The sequence below is a fragment of the Argopecten irradians genome, chromosome 5 (genome assembly GCF_041381155.1).
Source record: "Argopecten irradians isolate NY chromosome 5, Ai_NY, whole genome shotgun sequence".
In the NCBI taxonomy this organism is placed as follows: Eukaryota; Metazoa; Mollusca; class Bivalvia; order Pectinida; family Pectinidae; genus Argopecten; species Argopecten irradians.
In genome coordinates, this window is record NC_091138.1 from 23,943,788 (window position 1) to 23,968,690 (window position 24,903).

A 24,903-nucleotide genomic window follows, 5' to 3' on the forward strand; every position below is an offset into this window, starting at 1 on the left:
AAAAATTAATTTAAATACTGTACTTTATTTTCAATCGATATTGTTACAAATGCAAAAGTCAAATAAGCACGCATTTACAATTTATTTCAATTTCCGGTTACATAGTTACCTCCCTTGAACGCCAAACTCCATGATGTTGTTGAAAGCCACATGTTACGACTGACAAAGTTGGGTGACTTCTTTGGACCGACGCCCGTTATATTACCGACAGTTTATAATGTATATAGTAAGTTTGCCATGTTTTACACTTGTTGTAGTATGCATTACCACAAAAAACCCACAACTAATTACTGTAAGTTTCATAAAAACTGACAGTACCTACAGAGTTTGTAACCTACTTTCTGTACTGTAGGTGGTGTGTCTATATTTAGGACTACAGTGGCGCAATACCTTGGTGTTCAAATCACTGTGCTTAATTGGACTACACATGAGATAAATTAGATTTTATCATTAACACAGAATACTGCTGAAGGAGTATTTGAATAATTAATTGGCTGTAATTGATGGATATTAAAGAAAAGCACACCATTAACCATTCACAGAATTCCTCATTTGAGAAACTAAATGAATACTCCAATTGGTATTTGTTACTAAAATGGGTAACTGTTATCCATATGCAGGGTTGTGCCAACCTTTTAAATTAACAAACAGCATACTTCTATTGAACACAATTAATTACCATTATGTAAATATCTAACAATCTGTTTTGTTCTTTCAGTACCTGCTGTCTGGAAGTAAATGAGATGTGACTAATCATGTCTTCGAAAAATCAGCCATTACAACTGCTCAATGTCTTAAAGAATCACCAAAGAGTAAGAAAACACATAATGAATGTACTTTGAAATCTTAGAGATAATAATCATAATGGTGAAATCTAGTTAAATTTGCTGCCATACATGTTATTATACCAAGACTTATTGATAATTTATCAAACTCTTTTATTGTTTCATTTGATTGCACATGCGAAATCCTGGAGTCAGTTAAATTCAATTATACACAATTGACAGTATGTTTGTGGTAGGGGACTTAATAAAGTAAGTGATGTAATTAATTAATTAGTTAAATAATTAGTATATAATTAATGTTTGATTAAGATAGAGAATGTAACAAAAGGTCATACTCCAGTTTTACCCTCTGGTAATTTTTAAAGTATTGTAACTGAACAAAGCAGTTGTATAATATGTTACATTGAAACATAAGTATTTAGCACACTGGGTATGTCAAATACCCACTAGAGACTAATATATTAGTCCCCCTGCAGGTAGGGTGTTAGAATTGTACCTGCTGCCCCTATTGCATGATCGTAAAAGGCGATTAAATTTAGGATCTTATCTTTTCTCTTCTTCCTACTTGACTTTATCTTTCCTAATGCCTCCCTTGGCACCGCCTCACTTTTGGCCTTGAGTTGAGCGTTCGCCCCTGCGATGAAGGCTCTGGGTTCTGTCCCCTGGCCGAGACACACCAAAGTCTATAATAATGTTAGTTTCTGCTCCTGCTTAGCGCTCAGCAAACAGGGAGTGGGACGACTGGTTCACCTGTTGTCAGTTTCAAGTTTTTTATTTCATCCGAATGCATAACAAGCATATAGGGAACAGTACAATTATTATCATTATAATATGACATACAATGTATACAAGTATAAGATGGCGGAGGACAATATTTCAGTATTTCAATATACTAATAAGCTACATATGTATAAAAGAGGTGATCACAACAGAACCTACGTTGATGCTGACGGCAAATAAAAAGCAATTTTATCATTTAATTAATTGTGAGCAGAGTTTTTCTTTTCTCTGTTGCACGAAACAAAAAGTTACCCAACATATTCAAAATTTTAACATCTTTACTAGAGAATAATTCTATAAACTTATGCACGCTTGGTCTATGATAAAAATATCTGTTAATGTATTTTTCTCTTAATTCAGAATATGCCGGACAGAGAAGAACAAAATGTACTTCATCTTCGACGTCATTTTTATCACATAATGAACAAGTCCTTTGATTTCTAGGAATATTATTATAAAGTCCGGATTCGATATTAAGACTATGACATTGCATACGGAATTGGCTTAAAAACTTCTTGAATTTATTATTTACAGGCTTAATTAAATAGAACTGTGGACAAAAATTATCAACAATATGTTTATACAAATAACATTTAGGAGATACATCAAACGCACTATATAATTCTTGAACAAAAACATCATTAATACGTTGGTGGTATATTTGCAAAAAATGATTTTCATTTAAAACACATTGATTTTTCCAAACATATCCAAATCCCAAACTACAAAGTTCGTGCTTAATATGATAGACCCAATTCGTTTTACAATGAGGTTTTCTGCTATTCAATTCGACTAGTGCATCATAACAAGATTTCAGAATGCAATTGTTTGTTTTCAATAGTTTTAACCAATATTTCATAACAGCTGTCTTACGTTGAACATACAATGAATATCTACCCGTTTCGAAAAACACCATAGATGTATTGACTGTTTTTCTAACATTAAGTATGTCTTTAAGGAAAAGGAGGTGAATTTTTTCAACTTGGGGCGAAACATCTTGCCCCCACACTTCACAACCATAATTTAATATGCATGTAACATATGTATCAAATAAGGATATTTTTGTTTCTGTGTTAAGACTAAAGTTTTTCATTTTTCTTTTTAATTGAAAGTATGCTTTCCTGCCTTGAGACGCTAATGTATCTTGTGCTACAGCAAATCTTCCATTAAAATTAAAAACCAAACCCAGGTAACAAAACTTATCAACAATTTCTATAGATTTATCATTGAAAGTCCATGTTTCACCAGGTAATATTCTTCTCCTTTTCCTAAATATAACAATTTTTGTTTTATCTGTGTTTACTTTTAAGTTCCATTTAACTGTGTAAGTCTGTAGACAGTTGAGCATATGCTGGAGGTCAATAGCGTCTTCGGAAAATAAGACTGTATCGTCTGCATACATTAGCATAAAAAGATTAAGTAACTGTAAGGGGTAACTTTGACAATCCGAGTTTATAAATTCACTTTCCATATCATTTACAAATAAAGAATATAGCATGGGAGACAAAGATTCCCCTTGTAATAAACCGACATGCAAATCGAACATGGCGGATAGTTTACCATTTAGTTTCACGCATGAACGTACATTATCATAAATTGATGAAATTACATTAAGTAATCGCCCTCTAATACCACTTTTCCAAAGTTTATGCCATAAATACCGATGATTAATACTATCAAAAGCCTTACTGTAATCAATAAAAGCACAATATAGTCGTTTGTTTTGCTCTATAGAATTAATAATTAAACTTTGCAACGCAAAGATAGCATCACTAGTACCAAACCCAGGCTTAAAACCAAATTGTGCATCGGTGACAATATCTTCACGAGCACTCCACTTTAACAAGCGCTTATTTAACAAGGACGTAAATAATTTAGCTAAATGACTAATTAATGTTATACCTCTATAATTGTTAACATTATTAATATCCCCCTTTTTATGCAGAGGAATTATGACACCTTGGGCCCATGACTCTGGAAAATAACCAATTTGTAACATGGTATTAAATAATTTTAACAAAACTGGTAAAAACATATTTTTATATTCAATGAAGTATTCGTTAAGAACCATATCGATGCCAGCAGCTTTGCCCTTAGGCAGAGCCTTAATTACTTCAGCTATTTCCTCAATACTAAAATCTACATCTAACTCTGGATATACACACTCACAATCATCCCTATTTGATAAGTTACCAGTATCTGCTTCACCCGCCAGATCTTTGAAATAATTGAAAAAATCTGTTAATGATACATTTCCATTCTTTGAGGTCTTACGTCTTGAAAAATTACGATAAAATTCCACAGGGTTATTACGTTTCAAAACATCTAGCATATTGCCTTCCATACTATTATAGGTGCGTTTCATCTTTCTCTCATAGACTTTATATTGTTTTTTGGCATGATATAGCATAGTTCGGTTAGTCAAGGAACGCTCTCTGTTAAACTCAGATAAAGCTCTTTTATATATTTTATACAAACTTCTGCAACTGCTGTCAAACCATGGCTTATCTGGTTCATTTTTAACCGAAGTACCGATATGACAGGGACATGCACAATTTATAACTTTTCTGTTGGAAATACAATATTTATCAAACAATGTACGTGTACATGAAATAAAATTATCCAGACATATATCGACACTTTCTCTTGAGTTAACAAGCGATTCAACACAGCTATGTATTAAAAATCTGGCGTCAGATATTTCATTCGTAACGTTACTACTGGCATCATTTGACCAATGCACATTTGTCACAGTGGTATACGTATCATTACCCCGACAACAGTTACATTGAGAACTATTTGATGATAAACCATCTAAAACAAGGAATATTGGTGCATGATCAGAGTATTCCGTAAAGCTACCTACTTCAAAACTTTTAATAGATGACATCGAACCATTATCTGTCAATGCATAATCTATAACAGAACAGCCATTTGAATTCAAAAATGTTAATTTACCATCCAGATCGCCCGAGGTACGACCATTTATAATTTGAACTCCCGTTGTTTTACATAGATGTAGTAAATGACGACCAAAAGTATTTACTTGTTGGTCCTCTGAAGTACGTGTAACTGTACATGGATCACGAGGATAACTAATAAACCCATCAAGCTGACGTTGAATGCTATCATGCAACGAGTCAATAGGTATAAAGTCCGGATCTGTGCCGGTCCTACTGTTAAGATCGCCCATTACAAAAACCTTTCCTAATAAACTATAAGAGCCGATGCTGTTCTCAAGTACCAGGAATATATCCTCTTCGTACGAACGATAAAATACAGAACCTTCGGGAGGTAGATATACAAGCGATAAATAAACACTTTTCTGGTCAGGAAATAGTTTACCATCAATTTTTACCCATACAATACTATCTAAAAGCACAGACTCTAGAGTAATATAATCGTGCAGCCATGACTTATATAAACATACCAATCCACCCCCTTTACAATTTGATCTAATAACAGGTTTAAAGCATTTAAAACCGTTTACATTAAGCTCATCCGTATCGCCTAACCAACATTCTGTTAGACAAACAATATCTGCTTCTCCAAATGTATTACAGAAATCAGTGTTCTCGACTTTATTTATCAACCCTCTCTGAACGTTCCAACAACAAAGACGAATAGAGGTATTGGCCTCCTCTAACCGCTAATCGACCGATTTAACGCGAGTCTCATCGCGATCTGATGATTGTCCATGATTAGGCATGGGCGCATCCATAGGCTGACGACTCGTAGAACCCTTCTGCTGACTTTGTTCGCCCTTGTCTGACCTGCCACCATCATTGTTGTCCTGGCGATCTGTGTCGGAACTTGCTTTGGAACCTGGCGAGCGCGGCGTGGAGGATTTCCGACGTCGCTTGGCGTCACGTCGGTCACTATAGTATGTACCAGAACTAGGTTGATCTGCTGCTACCGGCTCTTCACCAATGTATAGAACTCCATCCACATACATTTTATCTCTCACAAATTTAACTTTGTGGTTGAGCCTACGAAGCCGTTTTGCAACTGGATAAAGTTTCTTGCGGATTTCTTCCACAGCGGACGGAAACTGCTCATTTACGCCGTAACGAGTGCCTCTAAGGAGGTAAGTACGAGATAGAACTAAGCTATGCTGACTCTGGTATAAGAATCTGGCTACGATAGGACGGGGCCTGTCATGTTTTCATTTACCAAATCGATGAACATTTCCAAACTCAACATCTTGAATATCAAGTTCATTATACAGAAACGATCGAATTAGTGCCTCTGTGTCCTCTTGCACGTTCTCACTCAATCCGGTGAAGACGAGGTTGGCCTTCATGGAGCGACATTGGAGGTCCGTTACTATTGACCTCAGCTCCTCTCTATCATTGCACGCCTTGTCTAATTCTAAAGCCATGGCCACAGAATCCGACCTCTCTACTTGGGTTTTGAGCTCACTGATATCATTACTATGCTTATCCGTCCTAGCCTTCACTGAATCAAACATTTGACCAATCGCTTCAGCACTGTGCTCTAGATCTCGAGTTTTACAACTTAATGTCCCAAACTTTTCTTCAATATCACGCACGCGGGATGATAATAAGGTGAGGTCATGTTGAACTTTGTCTATTTTATCGACTTGTTCCTCAATGTGCTTGAGTCTATTTTCTATTCGTGCCATAAAATGAGCAATGTCCAAATTACTAACATCAGTGTCTCTTGAAGTTCCCTCAAACAAAACCTTATGGGCATCGCCGATAACATTGGATGTCTGTTTATCAGCCATTTCGTGATAGAGCGCGTCAGTAGAGCGTGACGAGTTATGGTCGTGGGTCGCACGTGAAAACTTTTCGACTCAGGTGAGTGTAGGTGAGGTCAAAGTTCAACGTGTTACTACCTATACAGTTTATCAATGCGTTCGAAATAACAATATAAAAGGCATAGTTCGATAAAAGAGTATGGAAACTGCATCACTACAAATCAGCACAATTCATCTGCAGAAATTCTATTCAAAATTCACAGTATAAAGCACTCAAAATACCAGATATGTCAGAGCCCACCGTCGACGATCTACACTGGACGCCGCCATCTTGTCAGTATAATGTGACCGACTGGGGTGTGTTGCATGGTGTCTTCGGTGGCATGCTTCAGTGATATAGTAATGTAAAAAGGACAATAGTTCCATTATACAAGAAGACACAACATGAATATACCACATTCTCCCAAAACATGCACCTCCCACAACATACACCCAACACTCAGCATACATGAGAGGCAGTCCTTACATGACCATAGCTGTTAATAGGACGTTAATTAATCAAACAAACAAACAAACAAACAAGTATTTGACTTACCAGCATGCTAAATACCTATGATTGAAACCTGTCTTATTAGTGACCACCTTTGTATAAAGACCACAGCTGCTTTAATATGAGTAAATAAGATCACTCTTTTATTATGGTCAATTTCAACACAATCCAACCTGTGCATAAAGGCCACCTGGCTATTAAGACCATTTTCCTTTTGTCTCTTAAGGTGGCCTTTATAGACAGTTTTGACTGTAATGATTTGTGTTCACTATGTTTTGTGAAAAAAAAATAGAATATATGTTAACTCTATAGGGAAAATATGGCTTATTCTAATTAATAGTGAAAGCCCTTGGACTTCTCTTGATCATTTATTATAAAGAACAAATAGTTCAGAAATACCTTGTTAATATAATACCTACTTTATCACAAATATATTCACTTTAAATACTTTTGTTTGTAGGGCTTAAGACAAGAGTATGATGTATTCTTGAGCAAGCTAGGAAGTCCTAATATTACGGTAAGCATGAAAAACATGTAGAAATTTGACCCCCCTTTCCTTCATTAAGGCAAAGTTATTATTAAGTAAACTTCAAATTTCTTTGTCTTTGGTACCAGGTATAAAGTTTAAAAAATGATTGCTGCATATGCATTTGAAAGTATTTTCTTTGATTTTGACAAATGTACAACAACTATAATTTTTTTTTCTCATATGTACAATTACAAAGTACAATTTACAATCAATAAGTCCCACCTTCCGGTGATCATGATGTCACGAAACTCGCATCAAGTGATGATGTAATAATCACCAGATGGTGGGACTAAGCAACGGTAAATTGTACTTTACTCATGTCGTTTTGTGATCTTGAAACCCTTGTATTACAGAGGATTCCGCTTATTTGAATAAGTCATTTTCCAGAAGAAAATATAAAAATAACCGATGTATTCGAATAGGCGGAGATGGCATTTTGCAACTCTGTTTGACCCCCCACATATGTGAACAGACAAATAGATATCGTTTCGTTTACTTGATAAATACGTAAATTGTTTACACGTGTAATGCATGCATGTACAGAAAAAAACTGTATGATTGAATCCCTCCGATCAGATCTAGATTTTATAATGATTTTATTTTGGCAGAAACCCATTGAAAGGCCCTCAGAAACAAAATTTATGAATACTAACATTCATAATGTCAAAATATCAACTGTATAACATGAAATATTTGTATGGGGCAAAGAAGTATTTCCAACAATGCAAAATATTGTTGAATATTTGCAGCAATCTGCCACGTTATCAAGACACAAAAAGAACAAATGAAATTACATATTATTAAGGACAGTCACAAATGTTCACAAAAACGAAAACAATGAACATATAATGTACAAATCTTTATATTCGTTTGTGTTAGTAGAAATATTCATGGTTAGCAGATAGAATAATTATATTGAAATTACATAAAAACTAATAGCAACCAAGGACACGTCAAACATTTCTACACAACGGAAATTTCATGGTATACGGTATATTGATGGCCTAAGATACCTTTTTGCTAAAGTAGCTTCATAATTTAGCATTATTTTCTATTCATATTTGTAGTCTGAAGAATTGAAGTCATACATTAAGTCTCTAAGGGATTGTATAACTTTCCTGGATAAAGATCATGAAATACTTGTTGGAGTTTTATTGGTAAGTATTCTTGAGATTTGCCATAAAATAGGGTGCATATAGCCTAACTCTTGTCCATTAAATCATTTTGAATCCTGTCTTATTTTGATAAAATGTATTATTATTGAACATGTGGTATGAACATTTAAGTTGAGTCAAACACATTAAAGAAACTGTAATTATACATGTGTATATATAGTCACCATAAAGAAGATTTGTTAATATGTTAAAGGTAGGTTTCGCCCAACCAAATAAATATTTTTTTGTGAAATGCGATAAGCAGAAGAAAAGATGTAAAAACATATTAAAATATCTCAATTTAATTTCTTTATGTGTTTGAGATTGAACAAATGTGTCTTGAATACAAAATTGAAGGAAATCCATGATTTATTACGGTGTCCGTCAGACAAAATAATATGCAAATGAAGCTGCGATGGATTGCGTTGTCGAAGTTTGGCGCATGCGCATTGTCACGCACTAAAAGTAAACAAAATGGCTGAACGAAATTGTGTGAGATGAAAAAAATATATCTGAATCGGCAACAAAGTGGAGGAAATTATAATGGATTCGGTAGCACCCTAGGATATCTATAGGGATTTAAATTCAGAGATGGCATGTAGCAATAGAAGAAACAGAAGCCACATCTCAAGCGGAACTTGCCGGAATCTGTTGGGACTCGTGTAACGGCATTGCACGTGGTGAGTTAAATTTCAACACATATGCCAGCGCACAAACAGCCGCAGACTTACTACATGTATATTTGGTGTACAAAGTTAGCAAGCGTATGTAAGTAACATGAAGTGTTTTAGATTATATGATATGTATAAACAGTCCCTCGCACTTCGATTTGTTGTTGTTGTTTTTTAACTAAATATGCCGTGGCAAGACTGTCACTTCTATCTGACATTTTGTTGCACGCTTCCGTTTGTTGCTGCGGCCTCGTTTTGGAAAAAATACGTCATGTTCTATGTAAAGCTTGACTTCGCTCTATTTTTAGAGGAGTATTTTCCTGGTCAAGCTAGGCAACTGACCACCCATATTGTTTGCTGTATGCATTGAAAATGATCTGAAGATTATATCTATGTATAGGATAAATTTCAATTTCGTAGTCTTTATATTTCATTGGGCGAAACCTACCTTTAAAACTTTGGTAGAAAGAAAATTCTTTTATGATTTTCATTGTAATATAATAGTAAATTTTATATACCATAGCTAGTTTTTTCAACAAACTTCAAATGTGACAACTTTTCTTATAAAACTCATATGGAGTTATCTCTTTTGGTGATAGGTTTTGATTGTGATGTCATTACTTTTCGAGCAAAATTTGTGTCATTTTCTTTGATGCATGTATATACAATGTAAAAACATGACATAATAATCAATACCTCTCTACAAGGGCAGATAACTGTGCAATATACAAATATGGAATACAATTATAAACCTGACAAAGCTTTGTGGTAGTATGGTATGTAACTTATAGGTATACATATATCAGTGAAACGACAGCATCCATCACCTTTACGACACTCCAGTCAGTGACATATTTTGATATAAAATTATTTGTTTATGTATTTTAACAGAAGGTGGACTGGACGAGGAGAGAGCCAGATGTGGTCATGGAATATCAGACCCTTCTACACAATCTGGTCTCTGCACACACATACTATCTACGGGCTGGACTCCGAATGCTGGTCAAACACTTTGTACCAAGTAAGGGAAACATTTCGTCTTAGGAAACATTTTATCATACAAAGGCACATCTGGGCCAGATAGAAATCATTCAATTTGGTAGTCATTAAAAGAAAATGTTTTCAATCAGATACATGTACATTATAAGGGGAAAAGTATTTTATATAAGAAAACCAATAAAAAATATTATATTCATTGTTTTACAGTAAATAATTAAGAACATATTTATTTTTGCTGCAGGTTGTTTAAAATTAATATACATTAGCTAAATGTAGATTATTTATATTCTATATAACATATTTGGAATTATTTTTTCTTTTTTTTTTCTTAGAAATTCCAGAAAATGCCATGGTATCCTCATCAGACAGTATAGTTTTGGACAACCAACAAATTCAGGCTCATGAAACCAGCTTCATCAATGTCCATCTGGTGATTAAAGCCATAGCTAACATTGTACCCATGTAAGTGTCTCACAATAAAGAATAAAACTTTTCTTCTTTTTTTTTTTTTTTTTTTAAATGGTCTCAAACATTTCTCTTTGAATTGTGGTGTTAAGGTCACTTTGAAATGTGTTAAATTCACTATGAATTGCGTTAAGTTCACCTTGACTTGTGATGAGGTTTTTGCATTGTCTGGCTTCAGAAATATTTCTCTTTTGTTTTGTGTCTAGCTTTTCTCTTTGATTTGTTTAAGTATTTCACATGGTATTGTGTGGAACATTTGGTAATACCTACTGTAGGATAATTCACTTTGTCTGGTTAATATTTCACTTGGTTGGGTGTCAGTTTGTCTAGTTTTACTTTCACTTTATTGGGTATTTCACTTGGCTGTGTGTCACTATGTTCTTTGTTGATGGTTGTAGGAGCCCTACAGTACTGCTGCCTCTCCTGAGTGATTACTTCCCTTATATGACCAAGGATAAGTATATACAGGAGTGTTATGTTAAGAACCTACTACAGATTACACACTACATGCCCCAGCAGAGACTAGCCATACTGGAACTCATTGTGGATCGCATGCTCAAATTAGATGTAAGTGTTGAAATAAAAGTTTACATTAACTTTTTTTGCAATAATAATTCAACTTCTCAAGTACTATGTTAACATTCATGTAAAGATTTATTATAGCTAAAAATTTATTCAACTTTGATGCCTTATCTTGAGTTTATCTTTCACAACACTTGTCACTAGAATGCCATGTTTTCACCTGTGTGGGACAGTATGCAAAGTCCTATATTTTGTATCTTTAAATGTAAGTTTCCCTTGTTTATAAAAGGGCAATGGGTTTATTGTTGGTATAATTGTCCTCCACCTCCCAAATCTTACTTTTCCTCAAATGACCTGTTAATGGGACACAAAATAGGACCTAACAGAAAACTTTCATATATGGGTGCTTTATTTGATAGAGCTTGATATTTATTTGTAGGTGCGGTCACCAAAGCATGAGATAGCAGAAGCAGAGGACCAAATGGAAGAAGATAACGACATTATATTTGATATGGTATATACTAGTTGTTATGCCTGTAAATGACACATTTCCCTTTCACAAGACCATATATCCAGAGTTTCAAAATGTGTACATGCTTTAAAACCCTAGCACTTATATTATCATACAGAAAAAAACAATTGATCTATTATTTCATTGAGAACATATTCATACGTGACTCAAAACAGGAAAATGTTTAGTGTTTATTGGTGGACTTAATGAGGATCAGAAACCATAAAACAAATCTTATGTATAACAGGGGGTACTCACTCACAAATAACAGTCAGACCTCTGGTATATAACTTTTCTGTGCATAAGAACAGGTAGCATTCATCAGTGACTCAATGTGTAACAAATCTAAAATCAAGATATACAAGATTTGAGGAGTAGTCTGTGTATATTTCTCATAGATATTTGTGGAAAATTCCTATTATATTAACCAAGAAACTATATAAATACACCCAAAAGTAACCTTTTGTTTCTTTCCATTGTTAGGATGACCCAAATACAACCCAAGACATACAATCACCAGACGCTGGATATCGCAGTGGAGGACGCTTTGAGCTGGAGTCAGCAAAACCTATGAACCATAAGGAAGCTGAACGTCTGGACGTAATGATGTACCTTGTTCTGAAATATATACAACAAACATGCTTTAATGATGGTAGGTTCAGACATATGATGCTTTAAGGTCAACCGAAATTCTCTCTGAAAGGTTTGGTCTACTAACCAAATTATGTCGTAAAATTATAGTCCATGCAAATTTTAGTAGGTCTTCATATCTACATGGCATTTGGTTTCATTACCTACTCAAATATATCTCTTTGTTGGTTGCTGAGAGGCAAAGTGGTTACATTTCTTTGATGGGACAGGAAATTGAAGGGGTCTCCTGCCTGATCATAGACTTGTCTCAGGTGCTAAGCTGACCTAAGGCTTACACTGTAAGACTTTTCGTATTTGTAAGCTTTTATCTTGGCCAAAAATTTTTTTGTATGACATATACTTGTTTTAAACTGATTATAACTTTTGATTTAGAAAATAACCTCTTGATAGTGAGTCATGTCTTTTGATCAATTATTGGATTATACAGCATCTTGGCTCAAGAAGTTTTGTATTACATATTCACTGTACTTGTTTTCAATTGCTTACGAAGTTTGTAATGGAGAAATCTCTGATATTCATGTTTTTGATCAATTATTTGACTATCTATACATTTATATGACTGTAGGTCAGTTGAAGTGGGAGGATACTAAGAAACTATACCGAGAACTATTACTGGTGTTTGAACGTCTCATCCTCCCGACATATGCGTCCTGTCATGTCCAGTTCATCATGTTTACTTTGTGTGCTATGAAACAGGTCAGTAGCACGAAATCATGTATTCTTACAGAATATTGACATAATTGTTAAAAAAACTGTAGCCATACTGAGTTTGGCACATTAGCCATAAATCAGTTATGAACAAGTTTGCATGACTTTAATCTTGGGTTAAATTATCTATAATACATGTACTTGACATTTTTAGTTATCTGTGATTTTTGCAATTATTGATAAATTTCACTTATTTTTATCACTTAAAATTTTAGCCGATCTGTGAAGGATTTGTAGACTTCCTCTGGAAGAAAGTCCAGGACCCTAACACCGAGGCTGTGTACCGCCAGGCTAGCGTGTCCTACATAGGCAGCCTCTTATCTCGAGGACTGTTTGTGCCTATCAGGTACTTTTTTTTCAAAAGTCTATCATAATTTGCGCTTTAATTTCCTACTCTCATTTGGACATGTAACCACAATGCAAATGTATTGGAATAATTTTTCTGGTGTTTCATGTTTCCTTCTTCAAAAGTTTTTGTAAGTCAAAAGATACCTTTCTTGTCTTTTCACCAACACACAAAAAAAATCCTGATTTTGAGCAAAATATTATTGACTCTATATATGCATGATAACTGTTGTAACAAGCATTTGGTTTTATATTGATCAAAGAAGTTGATAAAAGTACAAACTTACCTATAATGACCACCCAAGGAAAAAAAGAGATCTTTATAGTTATGGAGTCTTTTAGTGGTCTATATAATCAATTGTGTTGGAATTTACCATTTGTTATCCCAATAACAGTGGTCTTATTAAGCAGGTGGTCTTTATACAGAGGTTGCTAATGCAGGTTTGACTGTACATTGTACTAAGATGTTATTAAGTCCTGTACTATTTCTAGCACTGTGATGGCCTGCCTTGGTCTGATGTGTGACTGGATACACAAGTACTTGGATCAGGTTGGCACCTGTGTTCAGGCTGACGTTAGCCATCACGGACCATTTTATTCTGTGTGTCAGACAGTTTTCTATGTGTTTGTGTTCAGAAGTAAGGAACTTCTGGAGATGAAGAAGGGTGAGTATGTCCTCAACAGTTGAATTGTTCATTATTTTCTTGTGTTCAGTAGTTATTCCTAAGCACACTAAGAATACATATTAAGCACATCTGAGCACAGGATTTGATATAAACATTTTCAAATTTGGGACCTCTGAATTACTAGTTTGATGCTCATCCAATTGTGCTAATGATATTTCTCTCTAGCCGAGAGATATACTATGGCTAGTATTCACCAGAGTTACATTTGCATTAATGGGGAACTATATTACTACACCCTTCCAAATACAGAGAACTGTTCGTAAAAGTGGGTGGCGCTTCTAGGACTTGGCATGAACCTGTTGCTCTGTCACTGAAAGACTTTTAAGATAATACCATTACTAGATATAACTATTAACTCGTTTTTCATTATAAACTTATTTGAATAAACTACTAAAATTTATACCACCAATGTTAGGCCCACTTTTATACAGGTGATGAAGCCATGCGCTCACTGGACCTAAATGTGTTTTGAGAATTCTCCCTGTATTGTTGATCTATACGGCGAATAGCTTGATAACATTTCAGAAATTAATGCATATTCAAGTAAGCAATGAAACAACGTAGCAAGTATCTTTTGTATCCTACATACTGTACGAAACTTGCGGTAGTCATTGCACGCCGACTTTGCATGCTTTTATGTCTCGTTCAACGAGACGCTTGATACGCACATGTCTGTCGTAGTCAACAAGACTCTGGTTGAACGAGACTACTCATGAATGGCGATTGTTGTAAGGAAGCATGGTTTCTCCAACCGATCGCGAACTAAGGTACGTTATGTTAATAAATAAACATATTTGAAAGTGCAAATGCTTTAATTAGATGTTTGAGTCAGTGATTATACTAAAGTTATGATCAACTGCTAATGATGTAAATCGTAACAGCGTCGAATACCTTTGCAGGTTCATGCATAAAATAACAAGCAATACGATAATGTTAATCTGTCACCATGATGATTTCTAGTAAAAGCGAAGTAGGCCTATCTTTAAACATATATCAGCGAATTTCGGTAAAAATATATTGCAAAATTGAAAAATATTCGATTTTATTTTTAGAATTTCCCAAATATTTTATTTAAATAACCGGAGGTCATGTAAAAGTCTATGCAAATACACGGAGTTGAAAAACAAAGATAAAGAAGGAAAAAATGGGGACCGCGGAATTTTATGCAAATAACCGAAATATTCAAATAACCGTTATTCGATTATGTGGAGTCCTCTGTATTAAGTTTAGATATCATCACAGCTGATTAAAGAATTTATTTCTTCTCTTCCCTTTAAATTGTTGTAAGTTTCATGAGGTTTCTCATGTCTTTCATCTTAATAGGCTACAAATGGGCAGAAGGTTTAAATTTCCAGAGAGTTGTGACAAGTCGCCTCAATCCCCTCCGAGTGTGTATGCCTGTTATTGTGAAGTCGTTTGCATCTGTAACGAGGTAAGTAATGACTTTGTGGTGTAGATAATAGATATCGTCATATCTCTAATTTTTCTTAAGAGATAAGATTCCATTTCAAATTCACTAAAATCCTTAAAATTTCAAACAATTTCATTGTCAAACACAAAGGGATGAGGCATTGCCTGTATAACTTGCCAAAACCACCACTTGTCTAAGGGCTGTTCCAGCAAAACATATATGGCACCCAGGAAAGGCACTTTAAAAATAGTAGGTGTCGTGGTGGGTTCAAAATAAAATCACTTCAGTGCCAGGTTGGCATTTCAATAAAATCATTTCTGAGGGTGGGTCTATCTGAAGCATTTGTATGTAACCTTTTGAAATAAAATGCAAAATTTGTGTTTGATAATGTTGCTGTCAGTCATAAAAAAAAACATTAATTTTATGTCATGGGTGTTTTGATATAACAATGACAAAATATTTATCTAAAACATGTTATATTCATTCAAACTTGGCAATGGTACAGATGGTAATGGATAACTTTTGGCAAAATACTGTTGTCATCATGATCAACAGATCTTTATTTAAATTCACTGGTATTAAGTTAAGGAAAGAGTGTCAGTTCATTAGTGTGAATGTTCAGATGTCTTCTCTTAAATTACGCTTGTACAACACTTCAGTATCTTAAGTAGATTATCTTCTGATTCTAGGAAGATTGTACCTTTATACAAATTTAGTAATAGATGCAGCCAATCTCATTAAAATCAGCTGTTTGATACTCCGCTTACTACGTGGTCCGCTACAAACAGCGGAGCACGTAGTAAGCGGAGTATCAAACAGCTGATTTTAATCAGATTGAGATACAGCACATCAAACAATAGTTCACTGCACCAGTTACACTACAATTTTGTCCTAGGACTCTTTGGTGATGCTAGAAATCAAAATATGTAAACCCCAAAAGATATTGGAGCAAAATAAAAAATTAAATCTCTTCTATGCCATGGTGTCTTTCACAAATATAGATATGTGGAGGGGGTCAACAAACAAAATTGAAAATTGCTTCATATGATGGGTTCCTAATTTCAAAGTGCTTTCCCCCCTACCATATATATTTTGCTGGAACAGCCCTAATTAAGATTCCTATGTATTCCCATGATACTGTATAAAATTTTCCTAGCGCTAGTAATAGTAGTTATAGTACATGTAATTTAAACCTATACAATCCAGAAACATGTAGCAGTATATATACCGACCGAATATCCTAAACCTTTAGACAATTTCCACTGTATTAAAAATCTATGATTTGTTTTCTTAAACCTTTGCTTCATTAAGAGACACATTTTGTCATTGGTATAATAATGAAGCAATGATTGAAGGTTCTCTTGTCCAAATACTAGCTTGTGGATTATGTTATATTTGTAAACATGAACCTTACTCTACTTGTTCCACTGAATTTTGCCTTAAATGTGATTGTGGCAAAATAATGCAAGAAATATTGGGTTTAAGTGTGGAGTGCTTAAATGGCAGCTCCGACTGAATGGTCCTCAGGGAAATCAGACAAATATAGACTAGTTGTGAATACCCAATGACCTAAGATACTACTTTGTAATTTTATATTGATTATGAACCAAATTCAGATTGCACTGATCTTGAAGTGTACTAGACTAAAATCTATGATCAGAGATGATATTGCTGTACTAAACTCCAATCTATGATCAAAGATGGTGGTGCTGTACTAAACTCAAATCTATGATCAAAGATGGTGGTGCTGTACTAAACTCAAATCTATGATCAAAGATGGTGGTGCTGTACTAAACTCAATATGATCAAAGATGGTGGTGCTGTACTAAACTCCAATCTATGATCAGAGATAGTGGTGCTGTACTTAACTCAAATCTATGATCAAAGATGGTGGTGCTGTACTAAACTCAATATGATCAAAGATGGGGGTGCTGTACTAAACTCCAATCTATGATCAAAGATGGTGGTGCTGTACTAAACTCAAATCTATGGTCAAAGATGGTGGTGCTGTACTTAACTCCAATCTATGATCAAAGATGGTGGTGCTGTACTAAACTCAAATCTATGATCAAAGATGGTGGTGCGGTACTAAACTCAAATCTATGATCAAAGATGGGGGTGCTGTACTAAACTCAAATCTATGATCAGATGGTAGTGCTGTACTAAACTCAATATGATCAAAGATGGTGGTGCTGTACTAAACTCAAATCTATGATCAAAGATGGTGGTGCTGTACTAAACTCAATATGATCAAAGATGGTGGTGCTGTACTAAACTCCAATCTATGACAAAAGATGGTGGTGCTGTACTAAACTCAAATCTATGATCAAAGATGGTGGTGCTGTACTAAACTCAAATCTATGATCAGATGGTAGTGCTGTACTAAACTCCAATCTATGATCAAAGATGGTGGGGCTGAACTAAACTCCAATCTATGATCAAAGATGGTGGTGTTGTACTAAACTCCAATCTATGATCAGAGATGATATTGCTGTACTAAACTCAAATCTATGATCAAAGATGGTGGTGCTGTACTTAACTCCAATATATGACAAAAGATGGTGGTGCTGTACTAAACTCCAATCTATGATCAAAGATGGTGGTGTTGTACTAAACTCAATATGATCAAAGATGGTGGTGCTGTACTAAACTCCAATCTATGATCAGAGATAGTGGTGCTGTACTAAACTCAAATCTATGATCAAAGATGGTGGTGTTGTACTAAACTCAATATGATCAAAGATGGTGGTGCTGTACTAAACTCCAATCTATGATCAGAGATGGTGGTGTTGTACTAAACTCAAATCTATGGTCAAAGATGGGGGTGCTGTACTAAACTCCAATCTATGATCAAAGATGGTGGTGCTGTACTAAACTCCAATCTATGATCAGAGATAGTGGTGCTGTACTAAACTCAAATCTATGATCAAAGATGGTGGTGTTGTACTTAACTCAAATCTATGATCAAAGATGGTGGTGCTGTACTAAACTCAATATGATCAAAGATGGTGGTGCTGTACTAAACTCCAATCTATGATCAGAGATGGTGGGGCTGTACTAAACTCCAATCTATGACAAAAGATGGTGGTGCTGTACTAAACTCAAATCTATGATCAAAGATGTGGTGTTGTACTAAACTCAATATGATCAAAGATGGTGGTGCTGTACTAAACTCAAATCTATGATCAGATGGTAGTGCTGTACTAAACTCCAATCTATGATCAAAGATGGTGGTGCTGTACTAAACTCCAATCTATGATCAGAGATGATATTGCTGTACTAAACTCAATATGATCAAAGATGGTGGTGCTGTACTAAACTCAATATGATCAAAGATGGTGGTGCTGTACTAAACTCCAATCTATGATCAGAGATGGTGGGGCTGTACTAAACTCAAATCTATGATCAAAGATGGTGGTGTTGTACTAAACTCAATATGATCAAAGATGGTGGTGCTGTACTAAACTCCAATCTATGATCAAAGATGGTGGTGCGGTACTAAACTCAATATGATCAAAGATGGTGGTGCTGTACTAAACTCCAATCTATGGTCAGATGGTAGTGCTGTACTAAGCTCGAATCTATTATCATAGATGGTAGTGCTGTACTAAACTCAAATCTATGATCAAAGATGGGGGTGCTGTACTAAGCTCCAATCTATGATCAGAGACGGTGGTGCGATACTAAACTAAAATCTATGATCAGAGATGATATTGCTGTACTAAACTCCAATCTATGATCAAAGATGGTGGTGCTGTACTAAACTCAAATCTATGATCAAAGATGGTGGTGCGATACTAAACTCAAATCTATGATCAAAGATGGTGGTGTTGTACTAAACTCAAATCTATGATCAAAGATGGTGGTGCTGTAATAAACTCAAATCTATGATCAGAGATGGTGGTGCTGTACTAAACTCCAATCTATATTCAAAGATGGTGGTGCGGTACTAAACTCAATATGATCAAAGATGGTGGTGCTGTACTAAACTCCAATCTATGGTCAGATGGTAGTGCTGTACTAAGCTCGAATCTATTATCATAGATGGTAGTGCTGTCTGTACTAAACTCAAATCTATGATCAAAGATGGGGGTGCTGTACTAAGCTCCAATCTATGATCAGAGACGGTGGTGCGATACTAAACTAAAATCTATGATCAGAGATGATATTGCTGTACTTAACTCAAATCTATGATCAAAGATGGTGGTGCTGTACTAAACTCCAATCTATGATCAAAGATGGTGGTGATGTAGGAGTAGCTGGTTATACAAGGTTACCTATGACTGTCCTGTCATTTTACATCCAATACTGTAATATTCCAGTATCTCTCACTTTGATAAAGGGAGGTAATTAGGTTTAAAGTCTTACTTACATTAATAGTTTGAAAAATTGCTTCCCTCAACTTACACTTTGATATATGCTGTCAACCAATTTTTATAACTTTTGATTTTAATGTTTCCATTGTAACATCAATGTATGGACAATGACCATTGATTACCATTGTTATTGATGCTCAGCGTCAGAAAAATGGGGTACTAATTTGTGATCTTTTTTTCCAGGACACATCAATTAGCATTCTGTGATACAATAATAGAGAGAAATAATCGTTGTTTCCTGCCATCGTCGACAGGAAAAGGAGAAGTTCTCCTCGACGCTTTCCCCTTTGATCCCTATATACTACACAGGTAAGTCACCACACACACACATATTCCGAATTTGCATATTACAGAGTTATCTGCACTTGCGGGTAGGTATTGATTGTGACGTCATGTGTTTGGGAGCGTAACGTCATACGTTTAGGGGAAAACGATGTGAATTGCGCTCACAAAATAATGACGTAACAATCGATACCTACCCGCAAGGGAGCTAACTCTGTAATATGCAAAGACGGAATAATCTCTCTTAAAATACAAAATTAGAAGTCATCAAGTCATAGATTAATCACACATAATTAGGTTTATTCATTTAATTGAATTTGGACATTTTCCTCTATATAAAGACTATTTGGTGTTAAAATATCTTGCATACATACAATTTTGAAATTCATATGGTTTGAATTGAAAAGCTGTAAAAAAGATTTATTGAAAAAAATATTCACCAAATGTATACATCTACTGCAGAATAACTTCCAAAGAAACAATATTAGACTCACATGTCTCACATTTGGCAGCAATTTATGATTGCAATTTCTTGAAGGTTACGAAAATTGGTTTACAGTACATACTGCGTATCAATAAAGACTAACGATAATGTTGTACAGACAGTATTTTGTTTGTAACCCATAGGTCAAGGAGGTTCATCACGTCACATTACAGGGAATACCAGGGCAATGTTGTACAGGACGACAATGATTCAGAGGTGAGCTCAAAAATTTCCCTGGTCTTCTTCATGAATATTTGGATAAAGCATATTATCAATGTATCTAAAGTACTATTGACGCTTGAAATTTATGGTACCACTGAAATAAACCGAAACTCACACATAAATGATATTGCATTAGTGAGATATATTTCTGATAAAGATGATACAGAAGACATTGCATTAGTGAGATATGTTTTTGATTAAGATGATGAACTTTACAGGATGAAGAGGATGATTTTATCACAGACGAGATTGTGTCTCCAAAAGATTCTATCCCAGTATCTATAGGGAAAACTCCAACAGACTTCATGGCTTACAGTGTGTCCCCAGGGTTCAAGCAGACAACACTAGAATGGCCTCAGAGCATGGAAGGATGATATTGTGTGTGTTGTTATGTGTGTATGTGTTAAATTGGACCAAACTGGTATGGATCAGGCGATGGTGAATGATTGAAACAGCCTTCAAATATCCCGACTACATTCATTGACTTTGGTGGGAGGTGAATGATTGGAACAGCCTCCAGATTTCCTAGCTACAGTTATTGACTTCTGTGGTGCAATTTGTGAATACATGTAATTGAAAGATCCATACTTCTGTCTTAGTGGCTATGTTTGAAAGTTAGCAGACTTTGGTGAGAAGTGGATGATCAGACCCTGATTTCTCCAAACAGAAAGCTCCAACTTCAGTAAAAACTGAAGTTTTATTTGTTATGTAACTTAAGTAAAAGAAATTGATTTAAGTCTGTTTTTAACTTATCTGGTAAGTTTGTTTCAAGAGATTGGAACCAGAGCAACCTAAAAAGTTAAATATTGTGATAGCTATTAATGTGTTTGGAAGAATTTGATGGATGGGTTGATTGGAGGAGCCAATTGGTTTTACGGATAATAGTTAGTATATGGATAATAATTTGTAAGAGCTTTTAAATTAGTGATTTTTATGATGTTTTCAGATTTTTTTGCCTGAACAGCCTTCAGGCTTATTCTAAAAGAATCCTCATCATCCGTCTCTAAAGCTTGGATGAGAGGGAAATTATGCTGAACAGATTTTGAGTCATTATTAGATGGAAATGGTGTTTGAAAGTTACTGGAAGTGGCCGTTAATGTTATATAATCATGAGTGTTCTAGAATATGTTGAAAAGTTATTTATTAAAATTTAAATAAGATGATTGTGTATAGATCCCCTTTGATCCCTATATACTACACAGGTAAGTCACCACACACCAATCTCTCTTAAAATACAAAATTAGAAGTCATCAACCTTCAAGTCATAGATTAATCACACATAATGAAGTTTATTAAGTAAAGAATCTCATCATCCGTCTCTAAAGCTTGGATGAGGGGGAAATTATGCTGAATAGATTTTGAGTTATTAGTAGTTGGAAATGGTGTTTGAAAGTTACTGGAAGTGGTCGTTAATGTTATATGATCATGAGTGTTCTAGAATATGTTGAAAAGTTATTTATTAAAATTTTAGTAAGATGATTGTGTATAGAGTGTAACTTCTCCCCAAGATGTTAATTATAGCTAATTAATTAGGGACATATATATCTTGTGTGTTGACATGACCATGTAACTTGTCACCAAAAATATTAATTATAGCTAATTAATTAGGGACAGATATATCTTGTGTGTTGACATGACCATGTAACTTGTCACCAAAAATATTAATTATAGCTAATTAATTAGGGACAGATATATCTTGTGTGTTGACATGACCATGTAACTTGTCACCAAAAATGGTAATTATAGCTAATTAATTAGGGACAGATATATCTTGTGTGTTGACATGACCATGTAACTTGTCACCAAAAATGGTAATTATAGCTAATTAATTAGGGACATATATATCTTGTGTGTTGACCTTAATACGGTTGTAAAGGGGTTGTGGTGGCGCAGTGGTTAAGGTGTCCAGACATGACGTTGCTAGCCCTCCTCTGGGTTACAGGTACAAATCATTTCCCATTTTGAAGGTCAACACTAAAAGTTGCATTAGTGGTGAATATTGTGTAGTATGAAGAAAAGTTAACAATAGCTGCTGTTGATGCAAAAAAAAACAAAAAAAACTTGCTGACCTATAATGGTCATGGAGTGTTACTGACAGTAAACCATATAGTATTACCATGTCCCTGTCATCTTATCCCATTGTGTCCAGCTTTGACATATGGAGGTGGAGGCATTGATGTTTAAAAACATTGTTTTGTTTTTAACTTTTGAACATTTTGTTAATATCACACTCTGAATTAAACAAATATTTTTGAACTTGTTGTAAAGAAAGGAAATCTTTGTAAGATTCTCTTTCAGTACACGTTAAATTTATGTTTCTTACTTAATGCAGGAAGTTAATCTAAATCTCTACGTAATGTTCCCCTTAACTGCTATCAACATCACATAAATTGCCAATGACTTTTTATTGTTCTCTGCGCATATATTTGGAAGAATGTATGATAGTGTCTGAAGCATGCAAAAGTAAAGAAGTTTTATGTTTTTATTTTGGACACAACAAAAGTTTATTACATTGTATGTCATTAATTTTTAAGACAAATATTGTGGTATATTTCTGTTACCAAATGTTGTTCTATTCAAATAAATATATGAAACTCATTGAAATTGGTTTGTTGTTGGTACCAATGTATGTAGATAGTTGGTATAGACTTATCAATTAGTTTATTACTTGGTGTCTGACAAGTATTCAATCAGATGTTTTTCATACGGTGTTGGTTTCATGACTTTTCTTTGTCCTGTAACAATTCTGTATCCTGTTGATTATATTGCTGGTGACCTGGTAGCTCAATTTGTAGAGCACCCAGTTGGTGTGCATGAAGTCCAGGGTTCAAACCCCAGTCAGACTTCCCATGCTTCATTTGGTGCCTGTAGCTATGGGAAAAGAAGGGCACACAGATGGACAGATAGACACAGTCACACAGATGGACAGATAGACACAGTCACACACATGGACAGATAGACACAGTCACACACATGGACAGATAGACACAGTCACACACATGGACAGATAGACACAGTCACACACATGGACAAATAGACACAGTCACACACATGGACAGATAGACACAGTCACACACATGGACAGATAGACACAGTCACACACATGGTGAACAGGAAGATAACATGTGTCCAGTCTTCAGGACAAAGACCATAAAAAGGGATGTTAAAGTGTAACGTCTCTGGATCAGTTGTTCTAAGTACTAGGTAGCTCAATTGGCAGAGCATCCGACTATTGCGTGTCGTCAATGAGTCTCGGATTCAAACCCAATCTGGCCATGCATGTTTGGGTTCTCTGACAGCTAAGATCATCCAACAACAAATGATGTGCTCAAATCATGAAATGGTGATGCCAAGGTCATCATGTATAACCAAACCTGTATTAAGCCATCACGAGAAAACAACAAAAATTGACCGCTTAAGACAAGTTGCTAGTTATGCCAAGTGTAGATAAAAAAGATTTCTATGTAGGTTCTATTTTACTTTATTACATGCTTCAGTGATAAAGCACTATAAAAAGGGCAACAGTTCCACTATACAAGAAGACACAACATGAATATACCGCAGTCTCCTAAAACATGCACCTCGCACAACATACACGCAACACATCGCATACATGGGAGGCCGTCCTTACATGACCATAGCTGTTAATAGGACGTTAATTAATCAAACAAACAAACTTTATTCCATGTACGTAGTGGCAAGTATCACTTGTACGCAATATGTATCATTTGTCTACAGTTGTACATGCATTATACATGTGTAGCATGATAATCAATAACTTTTGTAAAACAAGAGTAGCCTTGTAATCATCAGGAATAGACAAATGGTCAACAGAATGACAATTGGCCTTTGTTTTCAGAAAATTATCATTATTGGAACACATTTTTGTAGCCACTAGCCAAAAACGCAGGTGACTGCTTAATTAGAATTATCATGTTTCTGCTTGGACTGTTCTTAAACTAAGCTTAAAATGAGAAAAGATTATTCTCTCAGTTGAAGGATTATTTGACAGTGGGTACCGAGATCTCTTGGATCTGCTGTTACAATGT

General features: G+C 35.0%; 1 protein-coding gene across 1 annotated transcript; it reads left to right on the forward strand.

The window, feature by feature from the left end:
- The first annotated feature begins 107 nt into the window (after positions 1–107).
- Positions 108–23,458, forward strand: LOC138323293 (RNA polymerase I-specific transcription initiation factor RRN3-like). Its single transcript, XM_069267791.1, has 16 exons — positions 108–226; positions 719–812; positions 7,299–7,355; positions 8,435–8,524; positions 10,084–10,213; positions 10,524–10,653; positions 11,055–11,223; positions 11,618–11,692; positions 12,173–12,341; positions 12,906–13,036; positions 13,264–13,394; positions 13,886–14,058; positions 15,403–15,511; positions 20,050–20,175; positions 20,776–20,848; positions 21,073–23,458. The coding sequence occupies exons 2-16, from the start codon at positions 756–758 to the stop codon at positions 21,226–21,228; spliced, it is 1,776 nt and encodes a 591-aa protein (XP_069123892.1). The 5' UTR covers positions 108–226; positions 719–755; the 3' UTR covers positions 21,229–23,458.
- Positions 23,459–24,903: the final 1,445 nt, after the last annotated feature.

Excerpts from the sequence above, each read along its gene's own strand:
- LOC138323293 (XM_069267791.1), top strand. The coding sequence starts at position 756 with ATGTCTTCGAAAAATCAGCCATTACAACTGCTCAATGTCTTAAAGAAT. Across the intron at positions 8,525-10,083 it reads TACTTGTTGGAGTTTTATTG|AAGGTGGACTGGACGAGGAG; the intron begins GTAAGTATTCTT and ends GTATTTTAACAG. Across the intron at positions 13,037-13,263 it reads CTTTGTGTGCTATGAAACAG|CCGATCTGTGAAGGATTTGT; the intron begins GTCAGTAGCACG and ends TTAAAATTTTAG.